The sequence below is a fragment of the Podarcis vaucheri genome, assembly GCF_965113315.1.
Source record: "Podarcis vaucheri genome assembly, chromosome: 1".
Lineage (NCBI taxonomy): Eukaryota > Metazoa > Chordata > Lepidosauria > Squamata > Lacertidae > Podarcis > Podarcis vaucheri.
This window is the reverse complement of record NC_138759.1, coordinates 69,480,596-69,502,473: the sequence shown is the minus strand read 5'-3', so window position 1 is coordinate 69,502,473 and position 21,878 is coordinate 69,480,596. Positions and strand designations below refer to the sequence as shown.

The following is a 21,878-nucleotide window of genomic DNA, read 5'->3' as shown; positions in this document are numbered from 1 at the left end:
TGTTTCCCACAGTGGCCAACCAGCCACCATTTCCCACAAGCAGGGCATGAAGGCGATAGTCTTCACCCACCATTGCATCCTATCAGCTAGAACTCAGAGGCATAATGGAGGCTGTGTTAAACGAAGCTACACTTAGCCTGTTTTATCTTGGCTGGTCTCTGAATGTAAGATTGTAGTTACCCAGTGACCTTAGTCAGAAACAGTATTAGCATGTGGTTTAGTGCTACATGATGAGCTATAGGGTCATGCATTTTCGCTTCCCTCAATTTTTAATGGCACTCCACCAACTCAGTTTGCTCTCTGTGTGTAGATGATAGATAGATAGATAGATGATAGATAGATAGATAGATAGATGATAGATAGATAGATAGATACAGATATAGAGGACCCACACTATTTGTTTTAAACTGTTTCAATGTTTTATTTTAAATTGTAACCTGCCCTGGAACCTTAGGGTGAAGGGAGGGTAATAAATCATCATCAGAGTCTTAGCTATGGTTTAAGAAAACCAACCAACTTCAAAACGTGGTTTATGGTTCTGGTGTGTGTTTCCCTGAACCACAGCTAAGTTTAAATACAGTTTTGGGCCCTGAGGCAAAATGATAATGGATTGATAACAGAAACAAAAGCCACACCAGAGGAGGGAAGGGCAGAATGCACAAACTTGAAGGGTCATGCATGCCAGATTAAACTATAGTTTAACATTTTGGCTGAACCAGATCAGTGTGCCATCATTTAAAAATTCCTTGTCATTATTCACGTCACATTTATTCTGATATCTAATTTTAAAAGCAGGTGAATAAAATGTTATTGTACCGTGTTTGTATTTTATCTGAAGAATTATTATATTTTATCTTATTTTATTACCCAGCCAAAGGTCCCAGAGAGGGTTACGACAATTTAAAATACATTTTAAAAACCCTACAATTTCAATTAAGGTACTCGGAGCACCTTAAGGATACAGTAGGAAACACTGAAATAATAATATACCTAGATGCGGCAAAGCTCATGGAATTGAAGGAACAGATCATCAATTCTAAATGGTAATTTATACAGTAGAAATAAGCTGGATTTTTAAAAATGTTTCATTTTTATGCAAGAAGCACCTGGTGTGGAAAATCAATTGAAACTCCCAACGGGGTCATAGACCAGGATATGAAGGCAAAATGGCTGGAAACAGCATTTCCTAACGTCTCTCCCTCTCCCCCGCCCAGTTTATATTAATAGTAGTTGATTGTAGAACTTGTGTTTCTAAGGTTAGGTTTGTGTGCCTGAGTTCATGGGTGAGAAAGTCATTGATGAAAAATTCAGTTCAGTGTAATTCATTCAGTTTTTGAATCACTTCACACATAAGGAGTCTAATACAAAATATATAAACAACAAAACAAATTAAAAGTGTTAATCTGCAAAAATCCCCCAACAGCGTAAAAAAAAAAGCACTTCACCCACATAAGGGTGGACACCAAAAGAAAATGGCCAAAAGCCAGATTATTTGAGCTGTTCAAATGCCAAAATGCCCAAGATAGTATTATTTCATAATGAAACCTAATATTATAGTGAGTATACTGGATACTGGCTATTATAGAACTAGTTCCATGAGAGTTACAAGAATTAATTGTGACAAATTCATAATATGTTGATAGTAATGGGGCTGTATCAAGATACTTAGTTAGAAATCTCATGAGAGACAGAAAAGACCAGCAGAATTTTAGGGGCCTCCGCAAAGTCTTTAAAGCAGGCCTGGGAAACTTCGTGATACAAATCACTCTCGTCGTAACCATACTGAGCCAACTGTAAAAGCCTAAACTCCTTAAAAATCTAAAGGCAGCTTTCTGGGAGGAGGATGCTGAGATTAAGCATTTACTGGTCCATAGTGGATGCCAAATCATCAAGGTATAAAAAAAGGTTTTATTTTTTAAAAAATCACACACTTGAGTTTGTAAAATCAAATCCCTTTTCCCAGTAGTATGCTTGTACATATAACACATGTTTCCATTAAGAGTTCCAGTGCAGTATAGTGCTGTGGATTGGCACAGTAACTGCACAATCTCAAATAATAAGGAAGAGAGTACTGAATGGAAATAACTGATCATTGTATTGTAAAATTGGGTTTAAGCAAGGGTTGCAGTTTGCCTCCAATGTGGGAATAATTTTGGATATCAGTTTGATCTTAGGCCAGGTTTTTCATTGTCTGCTACTTTCAGTGGTAGCTGCAGATGTGCAAGAACCTTTTTTTAAAAAAAGGCCTACTTTTAAAGTGTGTGGGAGTGTGAAGTCTTAAACAGCGAACAAAAGATGTGTTCATAAAATAACATTCTAGCATCTGCTTAAGCAGCTGAGCAGTAGTAGCCAAGGGCCATTGAATATCATGGTTTTTCAATACATGCATGTGCATTTGGGATATAAATGAAGTGCCCAAATGTAAGTCATAGAATCATAGAATCATAGAATCATAGAATCATAGAATTGGAATAGACCACAAGGGCCATTGAGTCCAACTCCCTGCCAAGCAGGAAACACCATCAGAGCACTCCTGACATATGGTTGTCAAGCCTCTGCTTAAAGACCTCCAAAGAAGGAGACTCCACCACACTCCTTGGTAGCAAATTCCACTGTCGAACAGCTCTTACTGTCAGGAAGTTCTTCCTAATGTTTAAGTGGAATCTTCTTTCTTGTAGTTTGGATCCATTGCTCCGTGTCTGCTTCTCTGGAGCAGCAGAAAACAACCTTTCTCCCTCCTCTATATGACATCCTTTTATATATTTGAACATGGCTATCATATCACCCCTTTAACCTCCTCTTCTCCAGGCTAAACATGCCCAGCTCCCTTAGCCGTTCCTCATAAGGCATCGTTTCCAGGCCTTTGACCATTTTGCTTGCCCTCCTCTGGACACGTTCCAGTTTGTCAGTGTCCTAAGTCATGTATAAGACAACCAAAAGCATTTAAAAGGTCTCTCCACAAGATATATGATTGAATGGGCTTACAGTATATCTGTTTCTCACAAAAATAACGGGAGGTACAGCAATAGCAATATAGGAGTCAGCTTACTAGGTCATACCAATAGCTGGACAGGGGGGTTGTTAAATTGTCCAGTATTCTCTGAGGCAGGGGCACTAATTACACACCCTGTGGTCTGAATGTTTGTACACATGCATGGGTGTAGGTGGACTTGTGCTGGCATGTGGCCCTTGGAGAGGTGGCTAATCATCAACGTGGCCCTCAAGCCACAAATGGTTAGCTATGACTGCTCTAGCCAGTGCAGGTGTATTGGGCAATATTTACTGCCGAAGAACAGATTATAATTTCACATGCCACTCCAAGGCACTTGGATGCCTGGAAGCTGGCCCACTTAAATGGTTGTGCATATTCCTCCATCAGAGTGATCATTCGGCAGCTATTGATGGCTGTCATTGTGAACTCACTCAAGGCTCTTTTCCTCTATAATTCTCGTTCAGTCACGCAAACGGGTGCCACTTTCTCTAGTGCTATCGCACATCGTGTGCCTGTAGTACATGCCTGAATACAGCAACCAAAGGGGCAGGATGAGAATCAGCTGTGCAGTTGCTTGCAGGATTCATGTTCACGACACAGCCTTGAGGAGAAGCTCTGTGGGGAAGAAGCTTCCAATAAAATTCAGGCCTCAGTTGGATGTACTTCAAGATTCTCATAAGAATGAATGGCATACATTACATTGCAACCCAGAATATTTAGAGTAGGATGGCATAAATAAAAGGAAATAAAAAAAAACAAAATTATTATTAGCAGAAATTTGTTTTGGGCACCTATTGGCTGTTTTCTGTTGCAACCATATTTTGTATGCTTTGTGTTGTCTCCTCTATCTCAGTCTCCAAGGTTTCACAATCCTGGTGAATGCCAGCAGAGTTATTTTTATAGTAAACTGATACCTTAAAAACAGGACTAAACTACATAAGCAATGAGGAGATGAAACAAGGCTGCCCACATAAATCTGAACTGGTGACAGAGGGTGCTTCACTGACAAGCGATAACTGCAAGGGAAATGTAGGCTGAATACATAACCTATGATATTGGTTTTGGTAAATGTCATTGTTGGTCATAGAGTAGGATGTGTTTTAAAATGGATAGCAATTAAAGATCACCACAATGCCGGGTTTTTAAGATGTCTCTGCAAGGCAGGGGTTTGTGTAGATCTGTGTTATAATTCGTAATTGAATTAATTTATGAAACAGCTTTGATATATGTCTCAAGGCAGGTTATAAACATGCTGCTAAAACAGTTAAAATATTTTTAAAGCAGTACAACAACAAATGGAACCTGAGGGATAGCTTAGTTGGTAAAGCATGAAACTCTTATTCTCGGGATTGTGGGTTCGAGCCCCATGTTGAGTGAAAGATTCCTGCACTGCAGGGGGGTCAGACTAGATGATCATCGTGGTCCCTTCCAACTCTACAGTTCTTTGACTCTGTGATTCAAGTTGTAGGAGCTAACAGTCTGAGGGCATTTTCATGTAGGGTTGCCAGAATCTACAGTGTCCTGTCATTGTTATCGCTGTGGAAGTATGTCTGAAAATGGGTTCCATGATGTTCTGTAGATATGGGAGCACATTCTTGTAAAGGCAGGGGGAGGGGAAGAAACATGAGGGGCAATATAAATAAGTGATGGAAGTAGCTGATTAAATAATAAACACATAGATCATAAATACACAGACCCAGCTATGAAGATGATATCCCTAACCTCTGCAGGATGCCAACATCCTACTTTTCTGCCGCTGGTGGAAAGTGACTTTATCTCTTCTCCTAACAATCTGTGCATCTTCCTACAAGGGAAACAAAGGTTGAGAGAAAAAGAGTCAGAAAGAACGAAATGGCAAATCGATTGCCAGCAATGATACCCAAACTACACGTCCAGGAGCGGACTGTGTGTGAGCAAGGTGTTTCCTGTGAGACGGTATTTCTCTCTAGTTTTCTGGGAGGGAAAATTTGACCTTCTGCACATGTTGAAAAACTCACCTCTTTGCCATCCTTATAAAGGATTTTTGAGGATGTGGGTTGAGCCTATTCTTTTTTTCTCCAACTGCACTTTTTAATGAGGGTGTCTAGAGGTCTGCCTTGGTTATCCATTGTTGTGGAAATAAATAACTAGCCAAAGGGCTGTTGTAGCAACCTGTTTTTGAAATATTGAATACAGCTGGCAGGTTCAAAGGATGGCTGACCCACATGGTTGGCAGGCTGCCAGAAGGCTTATATAGCTATCAAGTGCAAGGCTGGGCTCTCGCACCTCTTTGCACCTGCTGCCGGAAGGCTTTTCCCACCCATGTGCAAAACGTAGAGTGGGATTTGTAGACAGCTGCTGCCAGCACAGTCTGGTTTGCCTGTTTTGCTAGGGAGATGTAGCTCAGAGTGCCTTGGTTCAGGTTCAGTTCAGACATCATGCCAAACCAGTTTGCGGTCACCATCATTTGGAACCTAAATCACAACTTGAACTTTCAGATGTATAGGCAAACCACAGTTTGGGTTGCCACATGAAGCCCTTTCTTCACTTTTCCCTTTGCCTTTCCTGCATTATACCAGAATCTAGGATGTTTTCTCAAAGTGCTTTGCCTTATCCAGGTGCCGGGAAAGTGGTACCTTTGTTTGCTAGAGTGTTATTGCTGGCTGTCTACTTATGGTCTTGCCTGCTCAAAAAGCAGCCTTTTGTTTCATTCAAAATGTTTCTTGTGGCCCTCAGGAACTACAGTGGTACCTCGGGTTAAGAACTTAATTTATTATGGAGGTCCGTTCTTAACCTGAAACTGTTCTTAACCTGAGGTACCAGGTTAAGGGGCCTCCCACTGCTGCTGTTCTGCCACTACACGATTCCTGTTCTCATCCTGAAGCAAAGTTCTTAACCTGAAGCACTATTTCTGGGTTAGCGGAGTCCATCCTGAAGCAAAGTTCTTAACCTGAAGCACTATTTCTGGGTTAGCGGAGTCTGTAACCTGAAGTGTCTGTAACATCATTCTGCCTGGACGCTGAGGTCCAGCGCCGAGGGCCTTCTGGCGGTTCCCTCATTGCGAGAAGCAAAGCTACAGGGAACCAGGCAGAGGGCCTTCTCGGTAGTGGTGCCCGCCCTGTGGAACGCCCTCCCATCAAATGTCAAAGCGATAAACAATTACCTGACATTCAGAAGACATCTTAAGGCAGCCCTGTTCAGGGAAGTTTTTAATCTGTGATATTTTACTGTATTTTTGGTTTCTATGGAAGCCGTCCAGAGTGGCTGGGGAAACCAGCCAGATGGGCGGGGTACTACTACTACTACTACTAATAATAATAATTATTATTATTATTATTATTATTATTATTATTATTATTATTATCCGAGGTACCACTGTATTCCATCTCCCTAGTCTGCATCACAAGGCAAAACTTTCTCATGGCAGGGCTCTGTTTCTAGAAAAAGAGAGAAGCATGCCAAGGCTTGACTCTATTTGGGGACAGTACCCTCAGATCTGGAATCATAGAATCATAGAGTTGGAATACACCACAAGGGCCATCGAGTCCAACCCCCTGCCAAGCAGGAAACACCATCAGATCACTCCTGACATATGGTTGTCAAGCCTCTGCTTAAAGACCTCCAAAGTAGGAGACTCCACCACACTCCTTGGCAGCAAATTCCACTGTCGAACAGCTCTTACTGTCAGGAAATTCTTCCTAATGTTTAGGTGGAATCTTCTTTCTTGTAGTTTGGATCCATTGCTCCGTGCCCGCTTCTCTGGAGCAGCAGAAAACAACCTTTCTCCCTCCTCTATATGACATCCTTTTATATATTTGAACATGGCTATCATATCACCCCTTAACCTCCTCTTCTCCAGGCTATACATGCCCAGCTCCCTTAGCTGTTCCTCATAAGGCATCGTTCCCAGGCCTTTGACCATTTTGGTTGCCCTCCTCTGGACACGTTCCAGTTTGTCAGTGTCCTTCTTGAACTGTGGTGCCCAGAACTGGACACAGTACTCCAGGTGAGGTCTGACCAGAGCAGAATACAGTGGCACTATTACTTCCCTTGATCTAGATGCTATACTCCTATTGATGCAGCCCAGAATTGCATTAGCTTTTTTAGCTGCCGCGTCACACTGTTGGCTCATGTCAAGATTGTGGTCAACCAAGACTCCTAGATCCTTTTCACATGTACTGCTCTCAAGCCAGGTGCCACCCATCTTGTATTTGTGCCTCTCATTTTTTTTGCCCAAGTGCAATACTTTACATTTCTCCCTGTTAAAGTTCATCTTGTTTGTTTTGGCCCAGTCCTCTAATCGGTCAAGGTCGTTTTGAAGTGTGATCCTGTCCTCTGGGGTGAATCCCTTGTCCCAGTCCTTTGCTGGCAGAAGAAATGCACCTGCTCAGGGCACTTTAATACATTCTTAGATCATATATTCTGGAGTTGAATGCTAAGATTGAAAATAGATTCCCAGGTTCGGCCTTGGTGAACCCATGCACAAATTTAGCAAAGACTGCTGTTCATGTCAGGCCCACCTTGGGCATATCGCCACTTGGGCACATAACAACACAACATGAGGAAGCTACACTGGATAAGATGCTTGTGGGCAGTGCTTGCTTACTATTTGTGCTCCTCACTATTGCAGAAGTACAATGGGCATTAATGAAAATGGGCAGGCTTTTGCCATTCATTTTTCCAAGGCAGGCAGAAGCATAAGCTGCTGCATTAGTACCTGTGGGGCATATATGAAGAATCTGAAGAAAAGACAGTCAAAGGTGCCCAAAAAGGGAATGCTATTTCCAAGTGCAAAGGGCTGGTTTGGGGAGTCACAAGGGAGGTGGGTAGGGCTCTATGTAGAACGGTGCACATGTTTGGGATGGCAACATATGGCAATCGGCCAGGGAATGTTTTGGGAACAGCAACACCAGTTGAATCTCTGACATTGCCCAGCTTTTGGACATGTGCAGCCGCACATAGGTCCATGATGGAAAATGGGAGTGGGGAAAGAGCAGCACTGGAGGATGAAAAATTGCTTTATGGTGCATTACGCCAAATGTTAAGGTGACAGTTGTAGGGGGCTGGTGTGTACACATGCACACACTTGCACCCATGAATGGCACTGATGGTTTACTCGGGCTGACTTTCTAGTAAACATACATAGAATGTGGACGCAGTGGTCCACCCACAATCAGGTGTTTCATGGCTGCAACTTCAGACGCGCAAAATTGTGAAGAATGGACTCTGTCCCTATATGGTTAAACATTTCTATAGAGGAAATTTCTGCATCTAAAAACACAAAAAGAGATCTGTGGGATCAGGCCCATCTGGGCCAGCATCTGGTTCTCATAGTGGCCCACTAGATGCCTGTGGGAAGTCTGGAAGCTGGGCCTGAGCAAGGGGGCACTCTCCCCACTTGCAATTCCCTGCAGCTGAGATTCAGGTACTGTCTGCAACAGTAGATTAGCTTTTCCTGTTAAATCCCACCCAGTCTGAAACCATGTGTTTCAGTTATAAGGGCCCATTGCAGACCTGTAACTTCCTTTTTACTTAGGTAAGCGGAGAATGAATGAAGGATATGCCACACCACTGTGTTACCTTAGCTTGGTGACTATGTTTTCCAGAACCCCTGTATGTTTCAATTTTGCCCTTCCAAAGCTGCCTTCCTAATGAATTTTGGCATTCTTTTACTGACTTGGTCACTGTTCCATTGGCCATATTTATTTATTAAAATATTTCATACAATACGATCTACACTTGAAATGTGGAGGTTAGGAATGGGGTACCAGCCAAAGACATTGGTTTGAAAAACTCACATTAAAGGTTTCTAGTATAGATGTAAAGGTAAAGGGTTCCCTGACCATTAGGTCCAGTTGTGACCAACTCTGGGGTTGCGGCGCTCATCTCGCTTTATTGGCTGAGGGAGCCGGCGTACAGGTTCCGGGTCATGTGGCCAGCATGACAAAGCTGCTTCTGGTGAACCAGAGCAGCGCACGGAAACGGCGTTCCCCTTCCCGCCGGATCGGTACCTATTTATCTACTTGCACTTTGACGCGCTTTCGAACTGCTAGGTTGGAGGAGCAGGGACCGAGCAATGGGAGCTCACCCCGTCACGGGGATTCAAACTGCCAACCTTCTGATCGGCAAGCCCTAGGCTCTGTGGCTTAGAGCACAGCGCCACCCATGTCCCTAGTATAGATGTAGGCCACCTCTAATTGCAATGTTGGAGGAGAGAGTTAATGCAAGGGCTGCAAGTCTTATTTGAGCAAGGACCTTCGAAAACTACACAATCACTTCGCTGTGCTTTGTAGTTGTCTTTTTTAAAAAAACAAACAAACCAGTATATCAAGATTTAGCACTGAACAATAACAGAAGGGCACTTTTCATTACCCCCTTTTGCTCCCTTTGAAAAACACTCTTGAGTTTGCCCACCCAGAAAGCCATGCTGGCCTGATGGCCTTTACAGTCACTATGTATTCCCTCCTTCCCTTTCAGACTCTGGGCAATTTGAGGACTTTGTCCTCACTTATGTAGTCATGTTGCCAAATCTAGGTGTCTACACGGCATTGAGGTATCATCACATTCACTGCATGATCCCTGTTGGCTGGTATTACATAGCAAAGAAAGAAGCCCCAAAATAGAATTTGGGCTGAAATCCCAGCTCCACTTACCTGGGAATGGGCCCCATTGAATTCAATTGGACTTACTTCTGAGTAGATGTGGTTACAATTGTGCTCTAATGCAGTAGTATGTCAAAGCTACACAAAAAGGCACAGAAAAGCACAAGTCTACTGAGAGTTTTCTTCAAAGGACCTTTCACACTCATTGAGAGCCCCATTTTTTGCCATGTAGATGAATGTGAAAATTTAGCACAGCTCTAAAACTGTTTCTCATGAACTAGGTAATTATGCTGCACATGAAATGATCATGTGATGGGATACTTTTTGAAAGACTTATTTTCTTTGCAAAACTTAGCACACAACTATTCCAGCAGAAGAGTTCTGCTGTACTTTTGCTGTGTCGTGACTTGCAATTTGCCTGAGTTTTTACAGTCAAGTAGAAAATATGTCTTAAATGCAGAACTAGCCCCCCCCCCCATTTAAAAGCAAGTAAGTGGGCAGTGAGCCAGATATGCTGGAATTAGGCAAACAGGACAAAAAAACCTGAGGCCTTAGGTTTTATCCTTAATAGCACCGTGGTGGGGAGGCTGAGTGTGTTTGTAAGGAACAGGTTAGCAAGAACACTGTTGTCTAGTGCAGGCTAATATGGAAACCAAACTTTGCAGTGGCACTAGTTCAAATGCCAGGGCAACATCTAGAAATCAGAGCTCTTTTTAATTTCATATTATTTTAATTAATAACCTGACATTAAGCCACGATTTACTTCTGGTAATCATGGTCCTTGCTGTTTCAGATTATTTTAATGAATAAGGTGATGAATTAAAAAGTAATTGTGTGAAATCATATGCAATTATAAAAGTTACGGCTTTAAAAAATAAGATCGGATTGTGTTAGCCCAATCGGTAGAGCATGAGGCTCTTAATCTCCGGGCTTGTGGGTTCAAGCCCCACATTGGGCAAAAGATTCCTGCACTGTAGGGGGCATAGGAGCCAACTCCGGGGTGTGTGTGTGGGTTCTTGGGCACCCACAATAATATAATTGTGGGGCACCCACAAAGTCAATGAGAAAAGCCAGCAGGTGGCAGCTGTGATGCCTCTGACAGAGAAACAGCTAGCTAGTGAGGCAACTTTTTCCTCAGGGAGGAGCTCAGAAATAGAGGCAGACAGACTCTGCCTCCACCTCCAACTCCACCAGAACACAGTGCCTCACTGGCAGTGGAGAGGAGGAGCTGCTGGCCACCGCAACAGGCGTGTAATGTCACACATCAGAATTGCGTTGGCAGGCACCCACAGTCCTAAGGGATAGATGGCACCCCTGGCAGGGCGTTAGACTAGAATGACTCTTGTGGTTCCTTCCAACTCTACAGTTCTATGAGTCTATGGAGTAGTAAAGGAGACTTTTTATTTTTTTGGACAGGGTGGACATGCACTCAAGCCAAAGACTATGGGAAGATGGTTGAGAACACTATAAAAGGAAATTTCCGAGTAGAATTTATTGTTGGATCCTTTATTTTCACGCCTTAACTTTGCTAAAGAAGAAATTGCCAAAGAGAGTGCAGTGTTGGTATTGGACATGATTTAATAGAGTTGGCTAGGATCAAACTTGGAAGTGGTCAGCTAAACTGTGGGAACAAGACTTCACTTTAGCGTTGGGGAATGCTAAGACTACAACGCAAGAGTAGCTCTGCTGGATCAGATCAAAGGTCTGTCTAATCCTGCATTCTGTTCTCACAGTGGCCAGATAGATGTCTACAAGTAGGGTATGAACTTGAGAGCACTCTTGTTCTCCAGCCACCAGTATCCAGAGGCAGACTGCCCAAATTACACCTGGGGGACTCAAGTGAAATTTGAATTAAGGGTATACAAATTTGCTCATGCTCTTTATCACTACACCACACCATTGCTTAGATTTGTGGTTTTTCCAGCGGCATCATTCTTTCAGCAAGTAGTAGGGATTAAGACAGAAAGAGGAAATCTTCTCAGTTAATTAGATTCATTATTTTTTACTTCTCCTTTTCTAACTGTGCAAAAAGGAAGTAAATGGTGTGGAGTTTTTGTTTTGTTTTTTGCTTTTTTTTGGAACGAAATTTATGTTTTTACTAGGCACTCTTTTTAAACAGATACGTAGTGCAACTCTACTGCAATCGCAAATTCTCAAAAGGCAACCACAAGCTACCTGTATATTTATTGAGATTTCTTTCATGGTAAAACCATATACTAGGGTGATTCTGTTGTTGTAGAATCACTTGCTCACAACCTGACTTTCTTTATCCAGTTGACAGGGAGGAAAATTGCATCTGCTGCAGTAGGCTCCATCCATTGGGGTCTTCCTGACATGGGTTGCTACCTTGCATATTTCAAAAGTCAGTGGGTTGAACTGCCTGAGGAATCTTAACAAAATCACAGACTTGAAATGTAAATGATAAATTGCTCCATATGTAGTAAATTGGTTTTTTTAATAAAAGGTTCAGCGCTACCTTTTTATAATGCATTCTTGTGTTTTCTTTCTCAAATACAGATGCTAAATAATTTTATATCACTAATTGGGCTCAGTTGGATAATTACATACTGATTTTCTGAATTTGTTCAAAGGCTGGCCATTCTTGTTTGCCGTGGTTATTTGCAAACAGGTTTTGCATGTGTGCAGAGTGTTATTAATGAGAGTGCATTTGTAGAAATAGGCTTCTGTGTTGGATATTGAATGCATCATTTAGTGATAAGGTCAGACAATAAAACATGTTGATTTGTGTATATTGAAGCTGTATATCAACTGAACCAAATGCTTTCTCCACTGAGAAATCTGAGAACATAAAGCAAATTGCTTGACTTACAACTCTGCATTTATTTTAAAAAAGGTTAAATAAGCAATATTTACAATTAGACACACCATGTATTTTTGATGACCCAACTCACATACGAATTCTAATATATTTGTACTTGAGGATTATTATTTTTAACAAAAAAATTGTTTTCCTTCACAAATGAGTCTGATTGTGAATGATGCTCCAAATTTGACAGTGATCTGTAGGAAAAGAACCTAAAGAAGCTGAGAAGTATAAGCAACAATGTGGCTCTTGGAAGCTGCTTTGCCTTACTTTATTGGATTTTCAAAGAATTAATCCAGATTATTAAAATGATTTTCATTTCCCCAAATGTACTGAAGACAAAACAAAGATGATGCAGATGGCAAAGTCATCTCCTGTTCTTGTTGAAGGGAGGATTGTAAAAAATGCAAAGACCTTGCAAAAAATTGGGAATTGCTCAATCACTGATCGTTATCAACAAATAACAGCCACTGTAGTTAACAGTTACTATGGTGGCAGGTGGAAGTGAGAGCACCATATTCTCTGTAAAGAAAGGGGTGCAGGTATATCTGTCTGCTCTGAAGTAGGCATGTCTCTGCTTGCAACCTCTTGTGCCTGCGGAAAAGGCCAAGGCAACACAAGGCAGAGACTGGAGATGTTAGCTGCCCTGGAAAAGTTGATTTTGAACAGTGAGATATTTGACAGATTTATATCGGTTTTAAAACTTTCAGCGATCTGCTACCAATTCAAAGCAGATCTTGTCCATAACCAGTGAAGCCATCCAGCTAGATGTATGTTTGAGTGTGGTGTTTGCTCGCGTTTACTTAAGTGCAGCACATACACATGCATGCCTGTGTGTGTGTACACACGCCAATGTTTGGTATATCAATATCCCTGTGTGTGCGCTTGGGATTTGTATTGGGATGGTCAAGTAAAAGTAAATATTTTAGATACCCTTTTTTTCCATAAAAAATTTTGAACCTAGAAAGTTTGCCAGTATGTGTAGCAAAAGTAATATAATTTCAAAATTTTGCTTTCCCAAATAATTTCTTTATACTCAAGCTAGCACAGTACAAGGCTTAGGCCTCAGAATTCCTTCAATAAAAACAAACAAACAACAACAAAACCCATACAGAAATTAAAAACAGCTGTAAACAATTTTAAACAGTATTCAGTCAGTATTCACAGACAAGTGGAATTTCTGTGTGGAATTTGCTAAAAGTTCATGAGAATGGATTTCCATGTGGTGGGCCAGAAGTATATAGTTCGTCTGTGCAGGGGTGTTTGTTCATGTGATCCCTGTGACTTGTGTAGATGCAGTGGCTCAAAGAACCCTAACAGCTTGTTCCATACTAACATAGTAAGTTCTCACCTCCTTTGTATAATATCCATCTGAGAAAGTACAATCCTGGAAACACATATTTCAATATCTGATTTTTGCTTACGGTCCTTATGCCTGATGAGTCTCTTGAGTTCATAGAATGAAAAGATTCCAAAAGAAATTAGTTTCTTCAATCAGAACTTTCTTTCTCTCATATTTTTCCTCAATTTACCTATTATTTTGGGGGAAAAAGAAGAAACCTCTTAGTACTGACATCTGGATTATTATTTTTTTAAAGGAAGCTTAAATTGAAGCAAATGTTTTTTGGAGGTTGGTTTTTCTTTTAACCCAGTCTTTGTCCACTAGTGTACATTTTGTCCTTAATGATATTCAGCTATGCTTTGACAGGTTGAGGCAAATTAATTCCTGGTGCTTCCTTCACCATCCTTAGTGGGCTTACCACTGTGAAAAACTCAGCCTGATACCACAGTCTTTTGCCTAGAGCACACCTTCATATCAGCAGTACATCTCCCACAAATATAAGAGAAACATTGATGTTATCTATGAGTGGAATGGAGTTAGCAGGTGCTGTCATATTAGATTATTTCTTATTACTTTGATTCCACATCTGGAAGTGAGATTTTAAAACCCCCCAAAAAACTTTTTTCTATATCCAACACTTTTCTGAAACAGGTGTAAAATCTGGCCTGGTTACCCTTTCCTTTAGGTGTCATTTATTTTTAAACTCTTGGCCACCTTTTCTTCTTCGGGCACGAACTGTGCCATGCATATAGGTCAAGTAAGGGAAGTGTGCTGATTTTCCATCTGTGCCAGAACTCCTGAGGTGAATTAAAATAGCATAATGGCCATTTTTAAATAGAACAGTTTCCTTAGATGTAGTCTTTAGCTTCTAGAAACCCTTATAGTTATTGTTCGGATGAAGTCAGTGGAACCAACATATTTGTTCCAAACTTCCAGTCTTGTAATAAATATATTACACTTGCTGTGAGATTAGATACACCATGAAATATTCTAACCCATTTATTTGTTAGATACAGACAAAGGTAAACTGGCCAATTTCAGTCTGGTTCCACAGAGAAATAGACCTTGAGGCTTATTTTCCATTAGTTCTCAGTCTTCAAATTCTGTAATAACATTTTGTGGCTCTGTTGTACTGGTTACTAAAACTAGTCAAGGAAAATTAACCTAAAACTCTTGTCTTTGCTGTTTCCCCCTTTTTAGATTTATTCTCTTAAAGCTTCCAGGCTAAGGCTTGGAGAACCCAGCCATCACCATTGAGCCCAGCAGCTGGAGCGGCAGCGAGAGCCCTGCCGAAGACATTGAAAGAATGAGTGATTCTGCAGATAAACCAATTGACAATGACGCAGAAGGTGTCTGGAGCCCAGATATTGAGCAGAGCTTTCAGGAGGCACTAGCTATATATCCCCCTTGTGGGAGGAGGAAAATCATATTGTCTGATGAAGGCAAAATGTATGGTAAGTCATATAGATCCAGCCATTTTGATAACAATTCAATAAATATTATTGTAAAGTTGTTCATGTGCACAGATTAAAGGGCCACCTTCTTAAGAAATAAGCAAGTGCTAGCCATCATTATTGGGCGAGCTAATGAAATTAGTGGCATTTCGTTGCTGCTTTATATCAGGACGCAACAGAAGGGAGAATGACCGCACTGACCAATAATTTTAAAAAGGAGAAGGAACTCCTGTTGTGGTAGTTTGATCTGTTGTAAAAGCGTGGCAAAATCTAAGCCCATTCAGAGCTGTAAAGAAACTATAAATATTACATAATGTGCATTAGATCAAACTTGTGTGCATTGTTTTGCTTTTTCTCCTTTTTCCTGATGGAGCTGAGAATTCTATGGAAGTGTCTATTACAGGATTTTTAGAACTGATAAATTGCTTCTTTATATTAATCTTGAAGGTTTCATCAAAAGCTTTAAATACCTTCAGATAGTTTTGTGTGTTTAAAAGAAACATGAAATATTAATTCATAAGGTGGTGTCCTTGTTTGTATTGAAAATACATACATCACATTAAAAAATGTAATCCAACTTGAACTTGTATTTGGCAATGCATTTGTAAGAGCTCAAGGGTAGATAAAGCACTTTTATTGTATACAGTTTATTGTAAGTTCACTAACTTCCACCATCGTTTCAGTTAAGGCACCATAGAGTCTTTTCTTCCAAGTTGGGCTGCCATAGATTATCAGTTGTGCTGACAGTATTTCGTACATATATTTGATGTTTATCCCAGCTAGGGGATAAGTTGTTTTTACTTTTTGTTCTTTCCGAGTTGCTCCAGCTAATCTCTTGACTTTGGAGACTTAAGCTTCTTTTCCCTTTCCTTCAGTCCCTTCCCTTTCAGAAAATATTGCTGACTGCAGAGTCCCGCCCCCCCCTTCTGGCTTCTCGCATTGTGGAAAGCAGATGGCAGGTTGTTGCTGTGCTCTTTATTCTCCCCTAATCACCGAGTGTTTAGCGATTTCTGTCTTTTGTGCAGCTGGGCTTTCCAAGCGATGCAGAATCCTTACCTGATGAATCTTTCTGTGAGCATTAGAGAGCAACTTATTCCTCCACAATTGCAAATATGTTTCGCACAATGGGGTGTTTTGTCTTGAAACGCAGGCTCTTCCCCAGAAAGGATCAGTAGGAATCTGCAGAGCAAACTAGCATGCACTGTAAGTGGAAAGCAGATGGTATTGCAGCTGCCACCAGCTGTGTACCCCCTACCTCCCCCCCCCCCCCAGTACTGGTTGGATGATGTAATGGAAACAAGGGGGAAAAATTCTTTCTGTGGTGTTGGAGTCTCTCACAGCCTGTCAGTGTCACAGAGAGGGAGAAACAGACCTTAAGGCGTTAGTTTGCAGCTGTCATGTGACCCTTGAAGCCAAATGAAACATAATGTCTGGAAAAATAGGCTTCTGATGAAGCATCTCAGCTGCTGTTGGCAGAAACTTTCGAGGCCTCCTTCCTCCGGCTGCTGGATTCCCCCTCCCCTTCTTTCAATTTGTATCAGACACCACAGTTTTCCTTCTTCCCTTGGCTTCCCCTCCCGACACTGGTATACTTCCGTCATTTTTGTTATGTTTTAGTGATCCATGTGGTGATGGTAGTTTCTTATCACGAAATGAGGAGAAATTTGTTTTATGTGGTGGTTACATTCCCTGAAGAAGAATACCGAGGTTTTCTACAAAGGAGGCTTCATATGATTAAGATATTCCTTCCCTCCCTCATAGAACTAACTGTATTATAAATTAATTTTTGAAACAGGTCTTTTACATGTAGTGCATTTGGATCTGTTCTTATTATCATTATTCATTAAATTTGTATACTGCTCTTCATCCAAAGATCTCAGGTTCACAGCCTAAAAATACAAGACAAAAACATAAAATACATAATAGAAACAAGAACGAAAGCAAAACGAAGCAATACCCCCCCAGTAGCATTATTTTTCTGTAGTTGCCTGACAAGAGAGCACATATGCATGTATACATCCATTTCCACTAGAACTTGAACCAGGTAAGATTTGTCCAATAGCAAATCCAAAATAATTGTAAAACTTGAGAAAAAGATCTGGGTAGGGGAGCCATTGAGGGTACTGTAAATATAGCGGTGAATTCATTATTATATTTTATTTAAAATATATGTTTATTTATATTCATTTAATATTTATGCTGCTTTCAATGTCCTTTCAAGGAGGCTCACAATTTCAGCCATAACACAACACAGCAAATCAGCACTTTCAATGTAGGCATGATGAAATAACACATTTTTGTAAAACAGGTTCCCTTATTATGTGTACTCCCTGATTGTACATTGTTTTGTTGTTTCAGAAAACCAAGTGGCATCGGCGGTGAGGAATGCTGATAACTTGAACACGCTTCACCTATGAAGTTGGTCTGAAAATCACAGAAAGCCCTAGGCCCAATTGAAAAAGGTGTGTCTTCACACCCTCCCTAAGATTCGATAAGGAGGGAGCTAGTTGTACCTCAGTTCTACAGAAGAGTTCCACTTCCCCATGCCACTGACCCTTGTGCTGCACTTAGCAGCTGGAATGCAAGAAGGTCTCCCCAGTGGTTCTTAAGGCCTTTTAGCATATTGGCATCCACTGGGGTGGTGCTACAGGATCCCAATTGAAAGCAATGCTCACCACTCCTGGAGGCTGTGTTCTGCATTATATCTGCATTTTTCAGACCAACTTCAGAGGTGGCCCCACACAGAGTGCATTTAAGTTATCGGCGTTCCTTACTGCTGATGCCACCTGGTTTTCCTGTGACGGTGTACAATAAGGGAGTACCCACAAGCAATTAACCTGTTCTTTAAGAGAAAGTGCAACCTCATCTAGCGCAGGCCAAATCCCAGGCATGAGAAACAATGCCTGCATCTGGCTGGATTTCAGCTTCAGTATATTAACCTTCATCCAGCCCACTACTAGCCCCAAACACTGGTCCAAAACTTGTACACCTTCACATGATTCAGATGGTATGAAAAGAGGAGAAACTTGGTGGCACCTGCATACTGGTGACATTGTGCCCTCAGTCCTCAGAATGACAGTCCCCAGTGCTTTAATGTAGATGTTAAAGAGCATAGGGGCTAAGGTGGAAGAGATCTGAGAACGTTCAGAGGAGATTGAGAGGCGATATGATAGCCGTATTCAAATATCTAAATGGCTATCACATGGAAGATGGAGCAAGCTTGTCTTCTCTTACGCCCAAGGGAGTAGGACCTTGAAATCATAGAATAGAATCATAGAATCATAATGGATTCAAGGAAGGAGATTCCAACTAAACATCAGGAAGAACTTCTGATAGTAAGAGCTGTGGAGCGGACTCTTTCAGAAGGTGGTGGACTCTCCTTCCTTGGAGGTTTTTAAGCAGAAGTTGGATGGCCATCTGTCAAGGATGCTTTAGTTGAAATTTCGGGGGGCTGGACTAGATGACCCTCAAGGTCCCTTCCACTCTACAATTCTATGATTCATTGGACTCCCACAGCATACTTGCAAAAGGGCCGGTCAGCAATTTAGCGAATATATCAAACATGCATTTTTATTTAATTGCTATTACAGAACTGCTATACACAGTTTAGATTTTTTTTAAAAAAAACACACATTAAAATTCAGTTGGTATTTTTATATTGTGGCAATTCAGTGTTCAGATTGTAGCTGAGCTTTGATTTAAGGTACTGCCATAATTCTGGAAAAAAGAGAAGTACTCTGGGGAAATGCAGATGACTGCGTTAGTAGAATTTATATCCTGACTCTTTCTCATTGGATGAACTCATGTTTTCATTCTTCAAGCTGAGCAACTGCTTTGTAGTGTTTGAGGATTTATTGAAACCATGCTATGTTTTTGAGGACTTTATAATAGAGTCTTATGGCCCTAATAGCATAATTGTTCTCCAAGGATTTTGAAATCAAAACACTGTAAGTGTTTTTAGATACCGTGCGGAATAATAATAATAATAATAAAAGAATACCTTCTGGTGGCATTCTAAGCTTATTTATAGCAGAGATATTGCTGTATTTCAAAGCTTTGACAGAGTTTGGAGTATACGGTAATTTGACAGTCACCCATGAACAAGACAGAAGTTCCAAGTTAGTACCAGTTTATTTTCTGGTTGAAATTGTCTTTAAAGTGATAACCATCAGAGCAAAGAAAAGTGGGATGGCAGTAGCTATTTTTTGATGGTAGAGGTAGGGAGAAGAAGTGGAGAAAATGTGACCCAACTAATTAAGAGGTTGCTGTAGATCCTCTTAAATCTAATGGATGCTTTTTAGTCCATCAAATGTTTTGCTCCTTCCAAAAGTTTCACTTCTGGAGACTCAGGGCTAAAGCGTTCTGACTGTTTCAGACTTTTATCCTACCATGTGAGTTGTAGGTGTGCCACCCAGGGCTAATTGACTCTGAATCATTAGCAATTCATATGTTGTTAAATAATAAAATCAATCTCTTGAAAAGAAAAGCAACTCTTTAACTCAAGCAGTCAACATTTTCTTTGTGAAATTTTTGTTGTGTGGTGGCTACTTCTGTTGATGTTTGTACCATGACAGATGCAATTAAAAATACAGAACATTTCCTTTGATTGTAAATCTTGACTCTGGTATTAGTCTCATTCATTAAATCCAGTAGTCATGGCCTTTTGATTGAAAGTTAGTTGGCTGATCTGTATTTGTGGTTAGCTCAAAGTGTTGGCCTTTTTTGTTAGTTTTTTTCTGGTGATCCCTATGCACTATATTTTCAGGATACTTCCCTGTATGTGTCTCTCCTTCAGAAGGACTATATCCAGAAAAGGCACTAATTTTCTCTGAGCGCTATTTTGATTTGTAACCTGCATTTGTCAAGGAATTATGGGTTATGGTTGCTTTGGGCTTTATATGGAAAACATAAATTGAAGGAGTGGGGAGAGAAAGAAAGGTTAATGGAGGATTAGACTGGCACAGGTGTGAGACGTGTTCTAAGACAACACCTAGAGTTTGGGTAATGATGATTCTCTGGTGGTGAGGCAAGTTTGTCATGAATTTACTGCTCTGCCAATGAAGTTCTAATTGGCCTCAATTTACCCTTCGGAAGAGTGTAACATTCAAATACTTTGAACGCTCAAGGTGCACCAGTAGGGTCTCTGTGTGTTTTAATTTGAAGATCTGCTACAGAGAGGTGCTGACTGAAAATGAACAGACACTTAAAGGGGGGAAATGCATTCCCAAATTAGTGGTAATCTGAGTTTGTATTGTACCTGATTACTGGCATCAATGATATATTTCCATGCCTCAGGTTAAAATGCTACTCTTGGAGGAGTCAAATTTTACATCCCTGGTATGAGGCAGTGTTATTTTAAAAGCTTCATTTATATGTAGAATTGTTGCTAAAATGTTTTGTAGATGTCACTTTTTTGAAATAGGAGGAACAAAATGCTTTAAGTTGCCATAATTGTCTGATTCACCACTAAATGTATGGGATTTCCCCCCCTCTTGTTCGTTTTAACTTCAAGAAGTTCCATTTTCATTACTACTGCTATAAAAATGTAAGTCATAAAGTTTGCACAGCATTAAGGACAAGTATATCTGAATCCAGAAGTAGCATTGGAAGAGATGAAATGCCAGATGTGAAGTATTGGGTTGCATGTTTATTCAACTGTTACTGTAATCATTGTACAAAGATGTAGCCTTGCAATTTCTGTCTCACAGCAACATACACAAAATATACCCCAGTGATGAGGCCTCTCGGATGGTAGCTGGTGGATAAGTTACAGTACACAAACCCGTCCACACGTATTTTTGCAAACTAAATGGTTGTTGTGCAGACATTATATTTGTTCGTTCAGTTGTTTATCTGTCATGCTTGTATTCTGCCCCTTTGCTAAGCAGATCAGTGGTGAACATTTCTCCCCCCATGTTATTCTCACAACAACCTTGTGAGACATCTTTGGCTGGGGGAGAGGGAGAGAGTCATGACTAAACAGGGATTTGAACAAAGGTCCTTATGGCTCCAACATGCACTTCACATTTGTTATGACACACTGTTTCAGCTCATACTGGCTACACTATGTGGGCCATACCTGCATACTTTGAAATCAAAGGTTTGATCAATGTGCAAAAACGTTCATGAAATGAAATGCAATTTCCAACAAGCTTATCCACTAACAGCAGCAGCAGCAACAATAATATTCTGTCCATCTGGCTGGGTTTCCCTAGCCACTCTGGACTGTGGTATCAATAATAAAATTATCTTTGCTTTGTATGAACAGAAGAATAGACTGCATTACTATATACCAGGCATGTCCAACATGCCAGTCACGATCTACCGCTCAATTGCGTGGTGTCCATGGTAGATCGCGGTCAATCGCATGACCCTGAGCAATCGCCCCCCCCAAACCACCTCAGCAAGTTTGGCTTTCCTAAAAACAACTTTGCCTCACCCCAAAAACGCTCAACAACTGTACCTGGCAATGACAATGGGTAGATCACAGCCAGTATTTTAATACTGTGAGTAGATTGCTGTCTCTTTGGTGTTGGATGTGCCTGCTATATACCAAGTGAAGGAGAAGGGAGATATTGGTAGTGGTCATGGGAGGGAAGAGGGAGAAGGGAGGAGGTCACATGAACCTCCAATAGCTCCTCCTACTGCCTTTGTGTGCAGGCTGCTGTTTACCTGTTTGCCCAGC

At 40.9% G+C, this 21,878-nt stretch overlaps 1 protein-coding gene across 12 annotated transcripts in view; it reads left to right on the top strand.

Annotated features, from left to right (window-relative positions):
• TEAD1 (TEA domain transcription factor 1) overlaps positions 1 to 21,878 on the top strand; it is a 179,878-nt gene that overhangs the window by 51,298 nt on the left and 106,702 nt on the right. For all 12 annotated transcript variants that reach the window (XM_082194452.1, XM_082194448.1, XM_082194451.1 and 9 more), the window contains one exon: positions 14,940 to 15,193. In XM_082194452.1, coding sequence (XP_082050578.1) covers positions 15,046 to 15,193 — 148 coding nt within the window. In that variant the 5' untranslated portion in view covers positions 14,940 to 15,045. The remainder of the gene's footprint in view (positions 1 to 14,939; positions 15,194 to 21,878) is intronic.